Below are 19,686 nucleotides of genomic sequence, written 5' to 3' on the forward strand. Positions count from 1 at the left end.
TAGGCCCTAACTCCCCCCACTGAGGCCTGTACAAAAGCACTTGAGGAGGTCAGCTGGATTGGGCAGGTGTCCAGGCTGAGTGTGGGTCAGGGTGGGGGCCCTTCCACAGCTGGAGGCAAGAAGTGGCCTGGGGAGGAAGCCAGCTTCAGCTTGAGCTGTGTGTCCTCAGACCTCTCTGATGGAAGCAAGATTGACACCGTTCTCAGTCTTAAAAAAGAAAGAAATCTTGCCATTTATAACAACATGGATAGACCTAGAAGATATTACACTAAGTGAAATAATAATTCAGACAGAAAAAGATAAATACTGTATGTTTTTACTTAACATGGAAATCTATAAAATAAGACAAATGAACAAACAAAAAATAGAGTCTTGGGGTGCGTGGCTGACTTAGTCGGTTGAGCATACAATCCCTGATCTTGGGGTTGTGAGCTCAAGCCCCATGCTGGATGTAGAGTTTACTTAAAAATAAAATCTTTAAAAAAATACTCCTAAATACAGAAAACAAACTGGTGGTTCTCAGAGGAAAGGTGAAGGGGGTGGTGGTGGTGGGTGAAACAGGCAAAAGGGAATTAGGAGGTAGAAACTTCCTGGTATATAATAAATAAGTCACAAAGATGAGAAATAGGGTATATGGTCAGTAATACTACAATAACTTTGCGCCCTAACAGATGGTGACTACTCATGGTGATGAGCACCGTCTAATGTACGCAATGGTCGAATCACTACCTTGTACACCTGAAATTAATACAACACTGTATGTCAACTATACTTCAAAAACTCTCCCAAACCTCCAGACTCTGACTTTCATTTAATCAATCAGGTCACTATGAACTTAAGTGTCCCAAGCAGGTGCTAGGAACAAAGGGAGTGACACAGATACAGCCTTAGCCTCTGGAGCCCACAGAGGCTGCCTCCAGGGGGAGAGTAAGAAGACAGCACCAGCAGGGAGGCTGATTCAAAGGGACAGAGCACCAGGGAGCTTGCCTGTCTGTGGGACTGTGTGTAGTCCCCCACAGAGCCTGAGAGGTCCTTGAGGGTCCTCATGGCACAGCTCCCTTTGGCCACAGTGTTGAGAGGACCAGAAGTAGGAAGTAAGAGGTATGGGTGGGTGGGGGCCAGGAGGCCAAGTTCCCGCTGCCCTCTCATGGAAGTAGTGAGAGCATGATGGCCCAAGTTCCAGGTGATTTCCCCAGGTGGCCACGCAGGTAGGAAGATCCCTCTTTTTCCTGCAGGATGTGAGGGGCCCACTTTGTACAGACCCTAACCACCCCCCTAATCACCCATCAGGCTTCACATCCCAAAGTGCCACACCCCTCCCCCAAGCTTCTGCCCTGAGACCCTCAGCAGCTCTCCTCCCTCAACCAAACTGAGCTTCCAGCTTCAGCAATGGACCCTGTGCTGGTCTCCTGCCCAAGAGAGCTTTCTAGGCCTAATCAACTATTCCTCCCTGACAGTCCTGCTAGTGCCACAGCTCTGAAGAAGGAGAGACTACCCTGAAGCTCCCCTAGGGCCAGGATCACTGAGTGTATAAAAGTCCAAGGACATAGTACCTGGCCCAGCAACTGCCACCATTTAGGACCACTGACCAAGGCCCTGGACTCTTGGGAAGATGGGCAAGGAGATCAGAGGGCCAAGAGTGATGGCTTGGCAGGGACCTGGAGATCCCTGCCAGGTGAGCATGGCTAAATGCGGGAGGGCCCAGGTGAATCCTGCCTCTAACACAACCATGGAAGCCACTGGAGGAGAAGCAGGCTAACCTCTAGCAGTGACTCACCCTCTTTCTCCTTGATGGGCCCTGGCCAGGTAGGCGGCAGGCTACCATCTGATGAACTTATCTGCAGTAGGGAAATGAATCTTGGCTCAACCTCTGATGGGCTCAGGGTGAGACACTCCAGTCTGAACTTGTATGACTCAGATCACCCTCTCATTGTAACTGGAGCATAGCCCCCAGCAGCAGCTGAGGGAGACCTGTGAACTGGGACAGTGACTCCAGGGCTGATGTCCAATGCTGCCCAGCACTACTGCCTGGGACTGTAGGGCTGACACACAGCAGGTGCTCAGGACAGAGGCATGCGCAGGACCACCCTCCAGTCTTTTCCCACTACCAAGGAGACCTCCCCTCCCAGGGTACACAGCAGGACTGGACTCTGGTGGGACAGTACCCTCACACACAAGCCCTGACATTAAGTGCTCTTGGCCAGTCTTGCCCCAGTTCCCTGTCCTCAGGACTCAGCCAGTCTCTCCTGTTGGCTCTCCTGTGCACACTGGCTTGGGGCAGGCTCAGTCCAGGCAGCTTTTTGTTGAACCATAAGAACAAAGTAGGAAGTGGACCAAGCCAGAACCAGTGCACCAAGCCAGAAGCTTCAGGCTATGATCACCTCTCCCCACAGCTCAGCAGCCCAGGACAAGAAGTGACAATGTTTCCACCTTCTAAGGTCCACAGGAGTGAGAGTAGGGTAAAGTACTTTAAAACACAAACAAACCAACCTTGCCCAATGATGCCGCCAAGACTGCTTTCTGACATTGGGATACATTCCAGAAAATGTGATGACTAGTTGTCGCTTTCCTGGGCCTCCTCAGTGGCTTCTCACATTCCTAGTGCTTCCAGGAGGGTCGCTGGCTCCTCCACAGAGGCAGGCACATCGGCCAAGCCTTGGGGTAGAGGAAAGGCAGGGTACAGAGCCTGGGGGAAGGGCCACCCGCAGTCCTGCCCCAGAAGTCTGGCGCAAAGTAACCAGCAGAGCCCCAGAACTAAGGGCTGAAAGAAACGCCACCCTAGAGTCTTCACAAAGAAAAGATCAAAGCTCCCTCCACGCGGCCTCTGGAAACAAATATTCTCAGGCACGCTCTCAGCAAAGGCCACGGCCCCAGAACCGTGTGCAGCCTCAGCGCAGCCAAGGCCTCCAGGGCGCGCCCCGGTTCTGCAGCCCCGCCCTAGGGACGGTGGGGGGCGTCCCGGTCAGGCCCGGCGGGAGCCGCAGCGCGAAGGCGTACCCGGGGCGCAGCAGGGGGAAGGGGCCGTCGAAAGCCGGGAGCGGCGGGCAAGCCGCGTAGACCTCGGGCGCGCGGGCCTCTGCAGCGGGGGGTGCCGGGGCGGGGCGGCGCGAGGGCCCCAACTGGCCCAGGCAGGCCGCCAGGTGGCCGAGCAGGCGAGAGCGCACTTCGGCCGGGACGCCCTCGCAGCCGGCCAAGAAGCGATTCACCTCCGCGAGACACTCGTTGAAGCCGGCGCGGTACTTGCCCAGGACCGCGGGGTCGGCGCTGAGCGCGGCTGCGGGGCGGCAGGGGACAGGGTCGGTTCCCGCCGCGGCGGTCCGGGGACGCCTCCCGGCCACCTCCCTCCCACACGCCGCTGCTGCCCGCGCCTCACCTGTCACCTGCACTCGCCGCAGGCTCTGCAAGTGCCTCACGGTCATCTCCAGGATGTCTGCTTTCTCCAGCTTCGAATGGCGGGAGCTCTGCGGGGAGGGCGGTGGTGGGCGGCTTGCAAGCCAGTAGTGCGCCAAGACTTGCGGGTCCGCACCTCCGCCCCTCGGCCTCCCCTCCCGACCCCGACTTACATCCTTCCTGAAAGCGTCCAGGATGAGGGTCTTGAGCTGCGCGAGGCTTTCGTTGATGCGCGCTCGGCGCCGCTTCTCCATGACCGGCTTGGAGGACTGTGGATCGGGCTGTGGCTGAGTCCCGCGTCCATCCGCCCCACCCCCCGCCCCCCGCCCCGCCCCGCCCCGCCGGCTCCCCACCTTTCGGTGCTCCGCCGCGCTCCGGGGCTTATTCGGGGTTCGGCTAGCGCTGGCCGGCGCTCCTGCCAGCGGCGAGGCCCTCGGCTTCCCTGGGGTGTCCGCAGGCATGGTGCGCCTCCGGGGCCAGGCGGGGTGCGCCGCCGGCGGCGGGCGGGCGCGCGCGCGGCGGCCCCCGCTCCCCTCGCTCGGGTGTCAGGCTGCAGGCCCGCGCGCAGACTTGCCAGCCGCCCGGCTATTTAAGGCAGCGCGGCCGCCGGCTGTGTGAACCGGGCTCGGCATTCTTTCCCACACTCTCACCAGCCAATGAGAGGCTGCGCTCCACCCGCCTGCCACCCCCCCGCCCCCGGCCGCCGCCCCCGCCCAATGTCAGCCCCGCCCCGGCTCCCGGCCCACCGATCCAGCGCGCGACAAAAGCCTCCAGCTGCGCGGGGATGAAGCGGGAAAACCGCCGCGCCCCCTCCTCCGCTGCCGCAGCTCGACCTGGGCGCCCGGACGGGGCCTCTTCCGACCGCTCCGGGCAGCGGAGCTCCCTGGCTGGGCGGAGTCGCGAGGCGCTCCTTCAGGCCCGGCGAGGCCGGGGATGGGAGGAGGGCGCGGAGTTCGCGGAGGGCGGCGCGGGAAATCTGAAAGGAGAACGCGCCAGGGGAGGTGGGCCAGGCCTCGGAGGAGCAGGCGAGCCTCGGCCCACGCGCCTCTTCCGTTCTCCCTCGCCATCCCGGGTTCCCGTCCGGGGCCGAGGGGCTCAGAACAGCCTCACGGGACCCCCACTGCCTGCACACCTACCCCAGGCCTGTGACATGGTGAACGTGGCACACCGGCCCCGGGGCAGGAGAGAGACCGGCTGGCTACAGTCTTGAGGCAGCCAGGGAGTCGCAGGACAAGTGCATTAAGGCATAGAACCGTTGAGGGTGATATTGCTGGACAGGTTGGAGTGATGTCACCAATCAGGCTGGAAGATGTCACTGGCCAGGCTGGCAATGCCACCAGATAATGAGGCGATATCTCAGGCTGAAGGTCAGTGATCACACAAGCCAGATGAGGTAATGTCACCGGGCTGGTAATGTCACACTCTTTTAGATTACTCAACAGTAGGCTAAGCACCAGCTCAAAAAAATGAGGAGCAACTGTTAATATCTGTTTCTTTCAAAGTGGCACAGTGAGAGAAACAGGACTATGTGATTTTCCTGTTCGATATTGTTTTCATTTTGAATTAGGTTGCAGGGCCATAGTCTTTGCATACTAACAGTCCACAGTCCACTGTCGCCTGGCAGCAGTGTGGTTTCCCATAGACGTTTCCGGAGTCCCACAGTGGGGCTGGCCAGGTGCTGGGGCTTCTAATCTGGTGCTGGAGGAATTGCCAAGCAAAATAATCAGTCCGTTGTAAGCGATGGAAAGACATGGATAGGCTGCTGGGGGAGAGGAAACCCTTCTTTTGACTGGGTGGTGGGGAAGTCTTCTCTGAGATGGAATCCTCTAGGGAGACGGCAGCTCTGCAGAGCCTCAGGGGGAGGGCATGGCGCCCCCAGGATGGGGAAGGGACCCCAGGAGCTGAGGGAGGAGGGGAAGGGGCAGGCAGAGGCACGGGGACCTGGAGGCTTTGGGCCCCGGGAGGGCTGTGGGAGAGCCTGGGGCGGGGGGAGCTTTTCAGAGCAATGGAGTGAGCCGATGGCGAGCCTCGAAGGGTCAGGTCAGCTCGACTGCTGTGGGTCTCCATAGTGAGTGTCCACGGCTGGCCCTTGCTCCAACACCCATTTCCGGGTCCCACTCTGGGCCCCCATCCAGAAGCCACTTTTCCTTTCCGAGACTGACTGTAGTCTAGGGTCAAGCAAAGTCCTTGCCTGCCCTCCACCGATGCCCTCCCCCTGCTGGGCTCCGCTGCCTGCCTGCGATCCCTTCTGCACAGGCACCTAGATGAGGCTACCGGTTCCCCTTTCCCGCCCAGAGGAGCATACGGGAGTGGAGGGGGCGTTGGAAAGCCGTTGGGGTCAGGCAGGAATCTGAAGAGCTGCCACCGTAGCCCAAAAAGCCCTGGGAACGCTTTTCGGCCGGGCGCAAGCTGGAACCAGTCCTGCCATCTAGGAGGTCGCCGGGATTGCAGAGGCCGGGAGCCCGCGAGCGCCCCCAGTGGCCACCGGCGCCTCCTCCTCCTCTTGGGAGTGGTCGGGGCGCAGCCGCTTGGCCAGGTGGGTTCTGGCAGGCGGCCAGACTGGAAGGAGAGGCCTGACAGCGACGTTCTTGCCCATTCTTTCCCTCACTAGTTGTTAGATGGGCTGATTTACCTTCCTGTACCTGCTTCCTCATCTGTAAAATGAGTCACCTTTCTATTTATCCCAGGATTATTGGTAAGATAAATGAGAGCCTACTTTAAAGGTACCCAGCATGCAGTGAGAACTGGGGATGTGTCAGCTGCCCTGCAACTGCCCAAGAGAAGCAGGTGGGAACAGAGGGAAGATATGCCTCCCAGTGCTCTCCACACTCTGAGCACCTCCTCGGCTCATCCTCAGAGGCCTGCCCTCTGAGGCCAGAGAAGGAAAGAAGCCCTCCACCCAGGGTGTCCAGGGGCCTGTATCTTGGCCTTCCCAGCATCAGTCCCAGCAAGGAGCCCTCTCTAGGCCAGAGCATGGTATGCTTTCCCAATGTCCTCATCACCTACATCCCCATTATCTGTCAGGTCATGACCCTCTAGGCCCTTGTCCCACAGACTGCCTCTGTAAGGAAGCACCAGCTGGCCTCACGGATAGGCCACAAGGAGAGGTCCCATGGAAAGGCCTTGTGTAGGTGTCACAGCCAGCAGCCCAGTGGTCAGTCTCAGCTTCCAAACACATGAGCGAAACACCTCCAAATGATCCCAACCTGAAATTGCCATGCCACCTATTTCACATCTGATCAGCTGCCCCTGTGTGCTCTGTTCCAATTCTTGGTTCCCAGAGTAGGACAGTTGTTTACTATGACATTTCAGGGTCAGTTGTTTCAGAGCAGTAGTAACTAGACTACCTGGGATGAACCAAGGCCTAAACCCAGGGACAGTGGTTTTTTCCACCCACTCCTCCTTCCCTGTCCTTATTCCTTATTTTCTCCTGCATTTACAGGGCCTTTGAACCCTGGCTTTCTGTCTGATGAATGCTTCTTGGGAGCCATCAAAGGCCAGCTGTCTGTTTTCCTGGACCCAGGCCTGAGTGGGCCACACCCCAGATGGCTGATGGTTCAGGGGACGTCCGCAGGGCCCACTGATGACCATAGGGTGGGGAGCAAAGCAGGAAAGTCAGTGGGGGAGTTTGTGAGGAAAGATGGAGATATCTTCTAGGCCAGACAGGGGGCTCTAGCCTTATGGGGGAGGAGGTCTCACATCGGCCACCATAACAGCATTCCTTATGACAACATTCAGCCAGTGTCACTTGAGAGCCTGTAAAATGCTGTTTGTGTGCATCCTGCCTCCCAACCTCTGACAGGAAGATGGCACCTGCATTTACACCCTGCCCCTCACATTCCTTTGGCACATGGATTCCAGAACATAGGAGATACCATAGGCCACCACCTGCTCCTGTCTTCCCATGTGCCCTCCTTAGAGTCTGCTACCTCTTCTCCTGCCAAGAGGCAGCAGCCCATCGACTCAGGCAGCTAGGGCCAGAGCTGTCAAGTGACTAAGCTAGAACTGTTGTTGGTTCTCTGCTGCAAAGTGGGATCTGGGGGCTGAGTCACTGTTTGCCAGAATCCAGCAAGTGACAAAGGTCAGGGCTGATGGATCCAGGATGCAAGATATCAAAGAGGGAAACAAATGCCCAGGACCCAGGCAGAGGCCAGGAGCACAGCTTGCTGATGATGAGGTTTCAGGTTCCAGGATGGTCCTCATCTTCTTGGCCAAGGGGGCATCTTCCACCCTTATAGGCCATGGAACTGGCACACTTTCCCTCAGCTACCTGAAGAGTGGGCAGGGCACCCCCCCCCCCAAACACATGGTGAGTGATAGCATCTTCCCCATGGTCTGGGCGTTATTAATATCTTTCTCCAAAATCTGAGTGTTGACACCTCTCCAGATCCGGAAAGTCATATCTCTCCACCTTGGGAAGTGGTGAAATTTCTCCCAACCCCTGTCTGTGTGGGATGGCTCCTAGGGGTGCTGCTCCCTCTTCTTGGACCACTACACCTGGAGAGAGGTGAGCTTCCTTGCCCTTCCTCTGTGTAACTTCCAGACCACTCTCTTCTCTACCACAAAAGCCCCAGCTGTCAACCTTGTATTGTCACACCTCACCTTGCTGAAGTTGTCTCTGCGCCTGGGGCTTCTCTCAATCCCTTTGTGTTTTGTTTTGTTTTGTTTTTTTAAGATTCTGTTTATTTATTCATGAGAGACACAGAGAGGCAGAGACACAGGCAGAGGGAGAAGCAGTCTCCGCTCAGGGAGCCTGATGCGGGACTCAATCCTGGGACTCCAGGATCACGCCCTGGACCAAGGGCAGGCGTTCAACCGCTGAGGCACCCAGGTGCCCCCCTATGTGTTTTATTCCTGATCCTCTGTCACTTTCCCCAAGCACTCCTGCCACGGTTCCTGGTAATTTCAAAATCCACAAAGATGATTCTCCAACCTTCCGGACGTCCTCCCCTTCAGCAGTCCTTTTACCTCCCCACTTGGCCCCTCAATTCCCTGGCCAGGGTCCTTCTCCCGAATGCAGCCCTTCCCCGGGCTAACCTCAAGCATCACATTCCCTGCTGACTTCACAGCTTCACAGCTCGTGTCTCCCACTCTCCTCCAGCCCTGCTAAGATTGGCAGTCCCTGGATAAGACCCAGGCTGGTGCTTCCTCATCCCCTGACATCCTTTCCCCTCTGTATCAAGAGAACCTTATCTGGCCAGCCATGGGGCCTGCTCCCTAACCCTTGCTCCCTCCTGTTGCTTCATCATATTCTCTAGGCCAAACCACAGCCTGGGTTAAATCCCAGCTATCTTTGTGGCTTCATAGTCCTCTGCCTGTTCCTTTGCACAGTTGTAGGATCTGGGTGGTGCTGTGGCTTCCTTGGGGCCTCCCTCATGCACCTGCTGTCAGTTGTCCGCTGGCCTGCCAGGAGGGAAGTGGCACCACATATGGACACTAGAGTTGCGGTCTCCGGACTTCTGGCTCTCTGCCACGTGGCCCCATCCTGCCCAAGCTGGACCAGCTTCCTCATTTGGCTTGGTTAACATTTCAGAAGGGTGAAGTGGACACTCGGGGTCTCTTGAGGCCTGAGCTCCAGAACTCACAAAGTGAAACTTCTGCGACATTGCATCAGCTGAAACAAGGCCAGCCAGATTCAAGAATAACATGCCGTGGCCATGTTTCTCCGTCAGTCACATGAACCCTCTGACATCCTGCAGCTGCATGTGGCCAGAGATGCTCCAAACCACTGATCATCCTTGCCTTGCATTCTGGACCATGGGCCTCAGGTGGCCCTGATGCTGCCCAGGCACCTCACATCCCCTGGCCACTCCCCAATGTGCTCTTAGCACACTGGTGGTCCTCCTTGGGCCCGCAGTGCCTCTTCCCTATCCTGGTCTCACCTGACATGAAGCCAAGGATGTAGAGGCCTGCAGAACATAATGTCCCCTGGTTGAGCCCCTGTGCTCTGCACTAGGCAGGTAGCTGGCACCCTCCGCTCTCTCTACATCCTCAGTTTCTCTCCCTGTGAGTCTGTTCCCATTATGCCGCTCATGTTAGAAAAGCACAACACAACACCAACTTATCAGGTCCCCACTTCACTCTCCACCTACTGCTGCTTCTCTATGGCGAAGCTCCTGGGACAACCATCTACCGTGTGAATCCAGTTTCTCTCCTCTGCTTTCTCAAACTCTCTCAGTCTGCCCCAAGACTGTGGAGACCAAGCTCGGCAAGGTCACCAGGATGTCCCTGCGGTTGATTCAGTAGTGACTAGGGTGGCTACACATCCCTCTCTGGCTTCTTAGCCATATCAACCCCTGATTGCCCTCCGCCTCACTGCCACTCCTTCTGCCTTTCTGATTTCTGCATGACTCCTTACCCTCTCCTTACCCACTCCCTTGCATGCCTCACACAGTCTCCTGCTAATGACATCCCAAATGGTAACCCCAGCCTGGACTTATCCATGAACTGCAGGCCATATCCCTCACCGGATTTTAAATCTAACAGACATTTCAGGTGCAATATGTCTATAACCAAGTTCCTGAATCCTATAGTATTGGGTTTTGACTGTGGATCTCAGTTTCACACCTACCCTGGAGTCCTCCCCCCTCCCTCCCACCACCAGGAGGTCCTGACCACAGAGGCATGAGTAGGGTTGGCCAACCTCCCTCTGGACCACTTTTGTCCCACCTCTACCCTCTATAGCCCTAGCCTCTTCTCTGCTGCCCAACCTCCTGCCCCACTGTAGTGTCCCCATGTTCTCCTATGACTTTCCCCTCTCTGACACCTGGTGAACAAGTTGTTATACTAACTTTTCTGTTTAGACAAATGGGGCAGTCTCTGCCTGGTGTCTGGGCCTGACTGAAGCCCCTTGCCTCCCCTACATCTTTCTTGGACTCCCCAGACCAGCATTCTGCTGCCACCCTTGACACTAGGAGTCCACTCTCCACCCTGGCCTATCAGGCCCTACTACAGCTCTAGCTCCCTGATATATCCAACACCTCTCCTGCCACTGACTCCATACCAACACCACATTTTCTCTGGATTTTCAGAGAAGCTCCTAATTGATCTCCAGCTCCCTTCCTGACCTGAGGTCTTCTACTTCATGCAACTGTCCTGATGATCCTGTTAGGCCTGAGCAAAATCAGGTCAGCCCCTCCTGGGGGAATAGTGTCTCCAGTGTCTCCATAGTGTCTCCAGTAGCCATCTTCATGCCCTGCTTCTCCACATCCACTCACCAGCCTTACTGCCTCCCGTATGTGTAGACACACTCCTGCCCCAGGGTTTTGCAGCACCTGTGGCCTCTGCCTGGGACTCTTTAGGATTTACATCCCCCTTTCCTGCTCTTTTCTTCTTTGTACTTATCCCTGGCAACACATGCCTTTCTTTTTTTTTTCTTTTTTTTTTTTTTGGTTTAGACTTTATTTTTAAGTAATCTTTATACCCAACATGGGCTCAAACTTACAACCCTGAGATTGAGAGTTGCACGCTATACCAACTGAGCCAGCTGGGCACCCTGCAACACATGACTTCTGTACTACTTATACCACTCGATGTCTGTCCACTACACTAGAATGTGAACTCCATTTTGTCCAGGAGTAGTACCTGGCACAAAGTGTGTACTCTGTAAAGACATGTTAGCCAAATGAATGAATAACAAAGATGGCACCTCTCCAATATCCAGATAATGATATCATCTTTTCCCAAAATCAATGGTGACAGCATCCTACCAAGATCTGAGCAATGGAGGCATATATTCTAATATCTCATACCAAAATATGATTTTCAAGGCAAAAAGCATGACTTCCAAAAAAATGCAGAGTGAGCACATGTCGAGTGTTTGTTTAGTTCGCCAGTGGGAAAACCAGCAGGTTTGAGGGAGGCTTTGAGGGAGTACAGGTCAGATGCCATATGAGGCAGTAAGATCGTGTTTCTCCAGGATAGAAGTCCTCTATGTCTGGTAGGATAGATGTCTACACCACATTAACCTGTAACTTCAAGAATATCAGCAAAGGTACCTCCAGGGAGACCTTCAAGGATGGGAAGGCTCCTTGTGCCCAATTTCCAAGTTTGGGATAATATTCTTAACACTGGGGACTGGTAGGCTCTTCCTCTCCATCTGGCAGTAGAAGCCTCTCCCTCAATCTTCCTACCTGAGTCTCCTCCTCCCCACTTTGGCCCCAAAGCCCAGATCCCAACCTGGTGTGGTGAGAGATTGTCAGGTGTGGCTCAAGCTAGGGGCTCTGGACTTCATGAAGTGTCAGGGCTTTGTGTCCAGGGGTAAGTCCTGCAGAAAGGGAGGATAAGGAACTGATCCTTCCTTCTCTTCCCCCTCCCCACCTCTTCCTCTCCCCTCAAAGGGTGGGCAGAGCAGGTGGGGTCTGCAGATGCATCCCATTGGATTTTCTCTGTTTTGTGTCTTTCAGCTTTAGCCTTGGGTGTGTCAGGTGCCTATAACTTCCCTGCTGCATCTGGGATGAAAAGATGAAAGTGCCATTTAGTGGCAAGGGACATTTGGGAGTCCTCCAGCACAACTGGCCCTGGGTCTCCACACTGCAGACTCCAGGCTGTTCTTGTGTGGGCCTGAACTCAGAAGACCTGTCCAACAGACAGGTAACCACACAGGATTATGGGATATGCCTGGCCCTTCAGCCACTGGCAGCCTTAGCACAGGGGCCACATGGGCCAGAATCCAGCTGCGCTCCTTCCTTACTGTCACCTGGTCCTGTGGGTTTGAACCAAGTTGAGTGCCCCCTACCTTGCTCCTCCCATACCACAGCTCCAACTTGCTGCCTCCCCCAGGTTAGAATAGACCTCCAGGGGACATCTGACTGGCTGTGTCAGAGAAGTGTGTGACTCTTGATCGCAGGGTCATGAGTTGGAGCCCCACATTGGGTGCAGAGGTTACTTAAAAAAGAAAGAAAATCTTTTAAAAAAGAGAACAACCCTCCACATCTTAGGTCTGCCTTCTCCTTTCCTTCCCTATAAGCCATCCCTGCAGCAAAAAGAATCTTTCTCATGTGAAGACTACCTCCTGACTTCCCTGAGGGCCAAGCCCTACAGCCCAGAGTCTGTTTTGGGGATAACCAGACAGGGGGCTGTTTGAATGGCCCTCTAAGCCTGCCAGTCAGTGTGGGGACAGCAGCCTATTTGCATCTCTGTCCTGCACTGAGTCCTGCATTCCCTAGACATCCATCACAAAGGGCTGTGGCTAGGAGAGGGATGTGCCCACCAGGCAGGTAGTGAGGGTCTGGCCTGAGAAGCTATGGGGTCCAGGACAGTGAGACTGTGGCCCAGGTTGGGGGTGCTCAACCTTCCTAGTGCTGGGTGGGAGGAACAGAGCGACACTTCTCCCTCAGAAAACACGGAATGGAAGGTGCTGCCAACTTAATGAGCCCAGCTGGCACATATTTACAGCTAATTAGATTTCAACAATAAACCTTCCTTAAGAAATTTGTTGCCACCCCCACACCCCCCAGGCTCTCTGATGATACTTTTCCTGGTCAGCCATACTGACTAACAAGAAGTTATTTCTTCCTTTCTTTTTTTAATTTATTTATGATAGTCACACAGAGAGAGCGAGAGAGGCAGAGACACAGGCAGAGGGAGAAGCAGGCTCCATGCACCGGGAGCCCAACGTGGGATTCGATCCTGGGTCTCCAGGATCGTGCCCTGGGCCAAAGGCAGGCACTAAACCGCTGCGCCACCCAGGGATCCTCGTTTCGTTTCTTTTCTTTTTTCTTTTCTTTTCTTTCTTTTCTTTTCTTTTTTCCTTTCCTTTCCTTTCCTTTCCTTTCCTTTCCTTTCCTTTCTTTTCTTCCTTTCTTTCTTTCTCTCTTTCTGATTTAATTTATTTATTTGACAGAGAGAGAAAGAAAAGCAGGGGAAGCAGCAGAAGGAGAGGGAGAAGGAGGCTCTCCACTGAGTGGGGAGCCCAATGAGGGGCTTGATCACAAGACCCCAGGATCATGACCTGAGCCAAACGCAGATGTTCAAACAACTGAGCCCCTCAGGTGCTCCTCTGTGCTACTTTGTCAGAAGTCATGGTGTGCCTGTGGCCTCCAACATCTGTCCATCAGGAGGACTCCTGGGGCAGCCCACACCCATCGTTCCATAGTGCCCCAGGGTGACCTTTGAGCTGGGACCAAAGGCCTCAGTACCTCTAGTACCTCTGTGAAGTTTAAGTGGTAAGGACTGTGGACATTCTTGGAAAGAATGTCCTTTTTTTTTTTTGCGGTTATTCAATAGTCAAAGGATCAATTCAACTCAAGTAGGGACGCCTGGGTGGTTCAGTGGTTAAGCATCTGTCTTCAGCTCAGGGCGTGATCCTGGGGTCCGGGATCCAGTCCCACATCAGGCTCCCTGCAGGGAGCCCACTTCTTCCTCTCCCTGTGTCTCTGATTCTCTCTCTCTCTGTGTCTCTCATGAATAAATAAATAAAATCTTTTTTTTAAAGTCAAATCAAGTATATTAAATGTTCTAGATGCTGTTTTAAAGGTTTAAGGAAGTTTAAGTTAGTTTGTAAATGAGATAAAATATTAACCAAAGGTCCCTTTATAAGTGGCTGTTATAATTTTATAAATGGAATGCTAATATTTGTGACTAGAATTTATGTATTTTGTGACCATATTATCAGGTGCATACAAGTTTAAAATTATTTTTTTTACCAGTGAACTCAAACTTTTATTGTTACATGACGTTTTGTGTCTCTGTAGCACTTTGCTTATAAAATTTCTTTGTTGATGTGTTAATAAAATTGTGTTTTTTTTCTTTTTTCTTTTTATTTTTAATGACTGAAACAAAAGAAATCTAAAACCGCAGCTTCTGGAAGAACCTTTGTTCTTGCCAGTCTTGTACCTCTTCTCAAACTTGACCTTGGCCTCTCTTCGGGCCTTGCGTTTAAGAGCAGGGTCTCTGAAGACATTCTTGTTGACGACAAGTTTTGTCCAAGGGGATATCCACAGAGTACCTTGAGTGCATGAGGTGATTGTAGTTATAAACTTTCACAAAAGACTTGATCTTTGACCTCTTGGCGATTTTCTTCTTGCCCATGGCAGCTGTCACTTTTCGGGGATAGCGGTCAATTCCGGCCACCAGAGCATGGCTGTAGGGAAGGTCTGAGGTGCCATCATCAATGTTCTTCACGATGACTGCTTTGCGTCCGGAGTAGCATCCGGCTGGCCAGGACCAGCACCACCTTTCCGGGTTTCATGAACTTGCCCATCCTGACACCAGCCACTTGAGCCTACAGCAGAAAGCTAAAGTTGTTGATATGGTCACATCTGTTTCATTTTAGTTAATAGTCATATGGTATGTTTCTTTCCATCCTTCTACTTTCCAATTTCTCGTATCTTTATAATTCAAATGATTCCTGTCTTCTGTAAGCCACATAAAATTAGATTATTTTTAACCAGCTGACAATATTGGTCATTTAGTCCCCCTGCATTTCAACCTCTTGCCAAGGTTGCAAGTTCCTCATTTGTGATAAGTTGTTAGGACAGCCCCAGGAAACGGAGACAGGTTCTGTCGGTTTGCTTCCTTAATGCCTTTGCATTTACTTTTTCCTATCAAGAGTAGGAAGACAACTGGTGGCATGGATGAAGTAACTAAAAGAAAATGAAAATTCTAGTACTATATGTCAGTGTTAAGAAATCAGAAGACATCAAATACCATGTTTAATAATGGTCATATGGAGGGGCAAATTTTCATATTCTGTATTTTTTGTTTCTTACTTTTTTTTTTTAAGATTTTATTTATTTATTCATGAGAAACACACAGAGAGAAGAGAGAGGCAGAGACACAGGCAGAGGGAGAAGCAGGCTCCACGCAGGGAGCCCAACATGAGACTCAATCCCAGGTCTTCAGGATCACGCCCTGGGCTGAAGGTGGCGCTAAACCGTTGAGCCACGCAGGCTGCCCTGTATTCTTTGTTTCAATAAACATTTATGAAAATAAATAAATAAATAAACATTTATGGTTTCCTTTTTTTTTTTTTTTTTGGTTTCCTTTTCATAAAAGCAATATTATTTATGCAAGGAACAAGTCAAGATATACATTTAAAATAATAAAAAGATGGGATCCCTGGGTGGCTCAGCAGTTTAGCGTCTGCCTTCGGCCCATGGTGTGATCCTGGAGACCCAGGATCGAGTCCTACGTCGGGCTCCCTGTGTGGAGCCTGCTTCTCCCTCTGCCTGTGTCTCTGCCTCTCTCTCTGTGTCTCTCATGAATAAATAATCTTAAAAAAACAATAATAAAAAGAAAGACATTTAAGCCCCTCTGTTTGTTCTTTGTGTGTTCATAATTTTGGAGCCCTATGAAATCTTTTTGGAGGTGGGGAAGTTAAATGGCCAAGATTCATATTCAGAAATTTATTTTTCCAATCCTTTGCTTTATTTCAAAATTATTTATTTACTTTCTTATTTAAATTTTATTTCTTTATTTTTAGCTAACATATGTCTGTTATGTGTTATTTATTTTAGCAAAAATTTGGGAACAACCGATACAGTCAATGATATGGGATTGGTTAACTAAATTCCACTCTATACTATAATGGACTCATTATGCCATGGGGAATATATCCAGCCATTAAAACAAAAAAAAACTTGCATAGAAGTATCTGTTGATATGGAAAAATGTTTATGATATACTGTTTTGAATGAAGCAGGTTACAAAATGGTAAGAGTAGGATGAGTTAATTTCTTTGGCTTTGTTTTTATTGAGGTAAAATTCATATAACAAAAATTTAACCATTTTAAAGTACATAACTCAGAGTCAGTATATTTACATTGTGCAGCCATTACCTCTATCTAGTTCTAAGACATTGTATCACCCTCAAAGGAGGCCTCATATTCATAAAGCAGTCATTCCCTGGCAATCACTACTGGACTCTATGGGTTTGCCTATTGTGGATATTTCATATAAATAGAATCATATGATATATGTGGCCTTTTGTGTCTGGCTTATTTCACTTAACATAATGTTTTCAGGATTCATTCATGTGGTAGCAGGTATTAGTACTTCATCCCTTTTTATGGCTCAATAATATTCCATCATAAGAGTGTATCATATTTTGTTTATGCATCCCTCTGTTGATGGACTTGGTTGTTTCCACAATTTCTATCTTTTTTCTGTTGTAAATAGTGCTGCTATGAACATTTGGGTACAAATACTTCTCTGAACACCTGTGTTCAATTCTTTTCGACATATACCCAGGAATGGAATTGCTGGGTCATGTGAAAATCCTGTTTAACTTTTTGAGGAGTGACTACACTGTTTTCCACAGTAGCTGCACCATTTTTACATTACCATCAGCAATGTATGAAGGTTCCAATTTCTTTACATCCTCATCAACACTTGTTATTGTTCTTTTTGAATTATTATTTTATATTATACTAATATATTGTTATAGGCATGCTATAATAATAAGTGTGATATAGTATCTCATTGTGATTTTTTTTTATCTCATTGTGATTTTGATCTAAGTTTCCCTAATGACATTTCCCTAAGGACTAATGATGTTGAGCATCTTTTCATGTGTATTTATGTATTTTCTACAGAGAAATATCTATTCAAACACTCACCCAATTAAAAAAAAAAGATTTATCTATTTATTTGAAAGAAAGAGAGAGCAGGGGAGAGGCAGAGAGAAACCTGAGCAGACTCCAGGCTGAGCGCAAAGCCTGACATGGGGCTCAATCTCACAACCCTGAGATCATGACCTGAGCCAAAACAGAGTTGGCCACTTAACCAACTCTGCCACCCAGGTGCCCCCATTTGCGCAATTTTTTATTGAATTGTTTATATTGTTTATGGTTCAGTTCTAAGAGTTCTTTATATGTTATGGACACTAGATCCTTATCTGACTTATGATTTGCAAATATTTTCTTCCATTTTGAGAAAAGCCTTTTCACTTTCTGGATAGTATTCATGAATTCATTTTTATAGAAAATAAGAGATATATCTCTTTCATTAAAACAAACAAACAAAAAACAATCTGAAGAAATACCATCCTAAAGCAATGGTGATAATCTCTGGGTAGTTTGGATTGTCACTTGTTTGTTATTTCTGAATTAATTGCAGCAATGTTTTCCAAACTTACTAATTTTGCAAATTGGTAAATGGAAAGTGAATGTTTCCAGTCATTAGTTTCTGTTATGACTTCCGTGTAGCTTGTAAAGAACCTGAAGTGCTAGACACTTACGGGGGTTTCTGAATGAACACAGGGTGAGAGCATTGTCCTGAGTCTCTGGGCAGGTGGGTAATTCCAGCTCTTTATTACTGTTTTGTTTCTGCTACTCACAGGAGCATTCCCTGGGAAAAGGAAACTGAAACCGAAGCTAAATTCAGCCAATGGTCAGGCTCCCTCCCCAACACTGCCCTCTGACGTGAACAACTCAGGTTCATTAAAGGGCTGAACAGGAGAGTAGCTGCAAGCTGAGAGGCAGCCAATCCATCTGTGCCCCTGGAGGACTTGGTGCTGGAGCCTACAGCCATGGTAAGGGGTGTTTGACAGGCGGGGGGCAGGTGGGCTCTGTACCAGGCTCTTTTCCTATCTTACTGCTAGGGTCTTCCAAGGGTGGAGCCAGGCAAGTGGAGGTGCTCAGAGCTCCCCCAGGTCCCTAAGCATGAGGGGAGGGGCAGGGCCGCTTCTGAGATTGAGGTCTGGGTCTGGGAAAGTGTGTTCTGCCAGTGTTGAATTCTGAGATCCCTTGGCATTGGCACAGGAAGGCATCTTAGTGGGCTGAGGAGGTGAGGTGATGGTCCTGGGGGATGGGCCTTTCTTCTGGAAATGCTCCCTGCTTCCCTCTAGTGCCTGGGGTTCCTTTCCTGGTGGGTGGGGAGGAGAGCACAGCTTTCCCTGTGGCCAATTATCTGCATGTAGAGGCTCCAGGACTGATGGTGAGGTTTATGAGTCTGTGTGATGCCCACAGGATGGGAACCTGACTGTGAAGATGCTGGGAGGTGAGGAGTTCCTGGTGCCCCTGAGGGACTCTATGCTGGCATCAGAGCTGAAGCAGCAGATAGCCCTGAAAAGTGGCGTGCCTGCGTTCCAACAGCGCCTGGCTACCCACCCAGCTGGCACAGTGCTGCAGGATGGGATCTCCCTCATCAGGCAGGGCTTGCGTCCTGGCAGCACAGTCCTGCTAGTGGTGAAGAACTGTAATGACCCCCTGAGCATCCTGGTGAGAAACGATAAGGGTCGCAGTATTGCCTACGAGGTCCTGCTGACACAGACTGTGGCTGAGCTCAAGCAGCAAGTGTGCCAGCAGGAGCACGTGCAGGCTGACCTGTTCTGGCTGAGTTTTGAAGGGAAGCCCATGGAGGACAAGCACCAGCTGGGGGAGTATGGTCTGACACCCCAGTGCACTGTGTTCATGAATTTACGCCTGCGGGGTGGTGGTGGGAATTGGGCAGGACCAGGAGGGCAGTGCTGAGAGCCACCCACCCAAGTCCTTGACCAAGTATGGGTAATAAAAGTTGACAAAATGAAATGGCTCCTTCTGCTTGGTCCTTCCCCCAGCACCCCTCACTTCTGCATCCCTGCTGATGTGGACAGGGAGAGACAGAGGAGGAAGTGGGATAAGGAGACCCAGGGACGCTGGGTGGTCAGTAGGCTGGGGTTGCCAAGTTAAGGGACAAGACTAGTGAGATCAAAATAGAGATCTACTCCCATCCACACCTTGGACAAATTGAAGATGTCCCCACACCTTTGGGAAGTTAACTTCTAGAGAAAGAAAAGAGGCACATCTGCTGGAGCCCACCTCTATCTCCAGATTGAGCCAGAATCAGCCTTTGCACAACTGGTTCCCATTCCCTACATCTGGGTCAGCAGACAGTATGGTGGGGTGGGGGGAGGTGTGGTCAGGTTCCTGCTGGGACCAGCACCCCTGTAAATGGTGAGAGGGTGAGGCCCTAGAGCCTGCCTCAGTGGGCTGTGAAGCAGGCTCCTCCAAACCAGCCAGGGCCCTGGGGCCTCATGGCCCTCCAGGATCCATCAGCCTGCCCTGTCCAGTCTGCATTGGTTTAGGGAGGGGTACGGGCAGGGCCTTGAACACACACATCACTGTCCCACAAACTGCTAAATGGAGACTATTCTCCAGCAGATACACCTGCCTTCAGGGCTTTACTTAATGGAGAGGCCATGGCCAGCAGGAGAGGGGCCTCCGGGGATGGGGTGTTCCTCTAGTTCATACGGAAGAGCTTGTCCCAGGTGGGGGGCACCTATTTCCACATAGGTGGAAACACACCTGCTTCCACATAGAATGGTTCTTTCTATACCAATTTCCCAAGAGCTCTACAGGAGCCAGATGGAGTCAG

At 51.3% G+C, this 19,686-nt stretch overlaps 2 protein-coding genes and 1 pseudogene across 3 annotated transcripts; 1 reads left to right on the forward strand and 2 right to left on the reverse strand.

The window, feature by feature from the left end:
• Nucleotides 1–300: 300 nt before the first annotated feature.
• HES4 (hes family bHLH transcription factor 4) lies at nt 301–4,036 on the reverse strand. Of its 2 annotated transcripts, XM_072730917.1 has the most exons (4): nt 3,744–4,036; nt 3,564–3,659; nt 3,374–3,461; nt 301–3,274 (listed from the first exon to the last, which is right to left on the reverse strand). In XM_072730917.1, exons 1-4 carry the CDS (start codon nt 3,849–3,851, stop codon nt 2,889–2,891), a joined length of 678 nt encoding a protein of 225 aa, XP_072587018.1. In that variant the 5' UTR covers nt 3,852–4,036; the 3' UTR covers nt 301–2,888. The 2 variants fall into 2 exon arrangements, with proteins under 2 accessions (XP_072587018.1, XP_025862857.2); XM_026007072.2 differs by having other exon boundaries at nt 3,564–3,980.
• Nucleotides 4,037–14,163: 10,127 nt separating this feature from the next.
• LOC112926029 (large ribosomal subunit protein eL27-like) lies at nt 14,164–15,057 on the reverse strand (annotated as a pseudogene).
• Nucleotides 15,058–17,761: 2,704 nt separating this feature from the next.
• On the forward strand, nt 17,762–18,860 carry ISG15 (ISG15 ubiquitin like modifier). The gene is made up of 2 exons (XM_026007073.2): nt 17,762–17,863; nt 18,300–18,860. The coding sequence occupies exons 1-2, from the start codon at nt 17,861–17,863 to the stop codon at nt 18,801–18,803; spliced, it is 507 nt and encodes a 168-aa protein (XP_025862858.1). The 5' UTR covers nt 17,762–17,860; the 3' UTR covers nt 18,804–18,860.
• Nucleotides 18,861–19,686: the final 826 nt, after the last annotated feature.

The sequence above is a fragment of the Vulpes vulpes genome, chromosome 12 (assembly GCF_048418805.1).
Source record: "Vulpes vulpes isolate BD-2025 chromosome 12, VulVul3, whole genome shotgun sequence".
Lineage (NCBI taxonomy): Eukaryota > Metazoa > Chordata > Mammalia > Carnivora > Canidae > Vulpes > Vulpes vulpes.

Excerpts from the sequence above, each read along its gene's own strand:
- HES4 (XM_026007072.2), bottom strand. The coding sequence starts at position 3,851 with ATGCCTGCGGACACCCCAGGGAAGCCGAGGGCCTCGCCGCTGGCAGGA. Across the intron at positions 3,462-3,563 it reads TGGACGCTTTCAGGAAGGAT|AGCTCCCGCCATTCGAAGCT; the intron begins GTAAGTCGGGGT and ends CCCTCCCCGCAG. Across the intron at positions 3,275-3,373 it reads GCGGCGAGTGCAGGTGACAG|CCGCGCTCAGCGCCGACCCC; the intron begins GTGAGGCGCGGG and ends GCCGCCCCGCAG.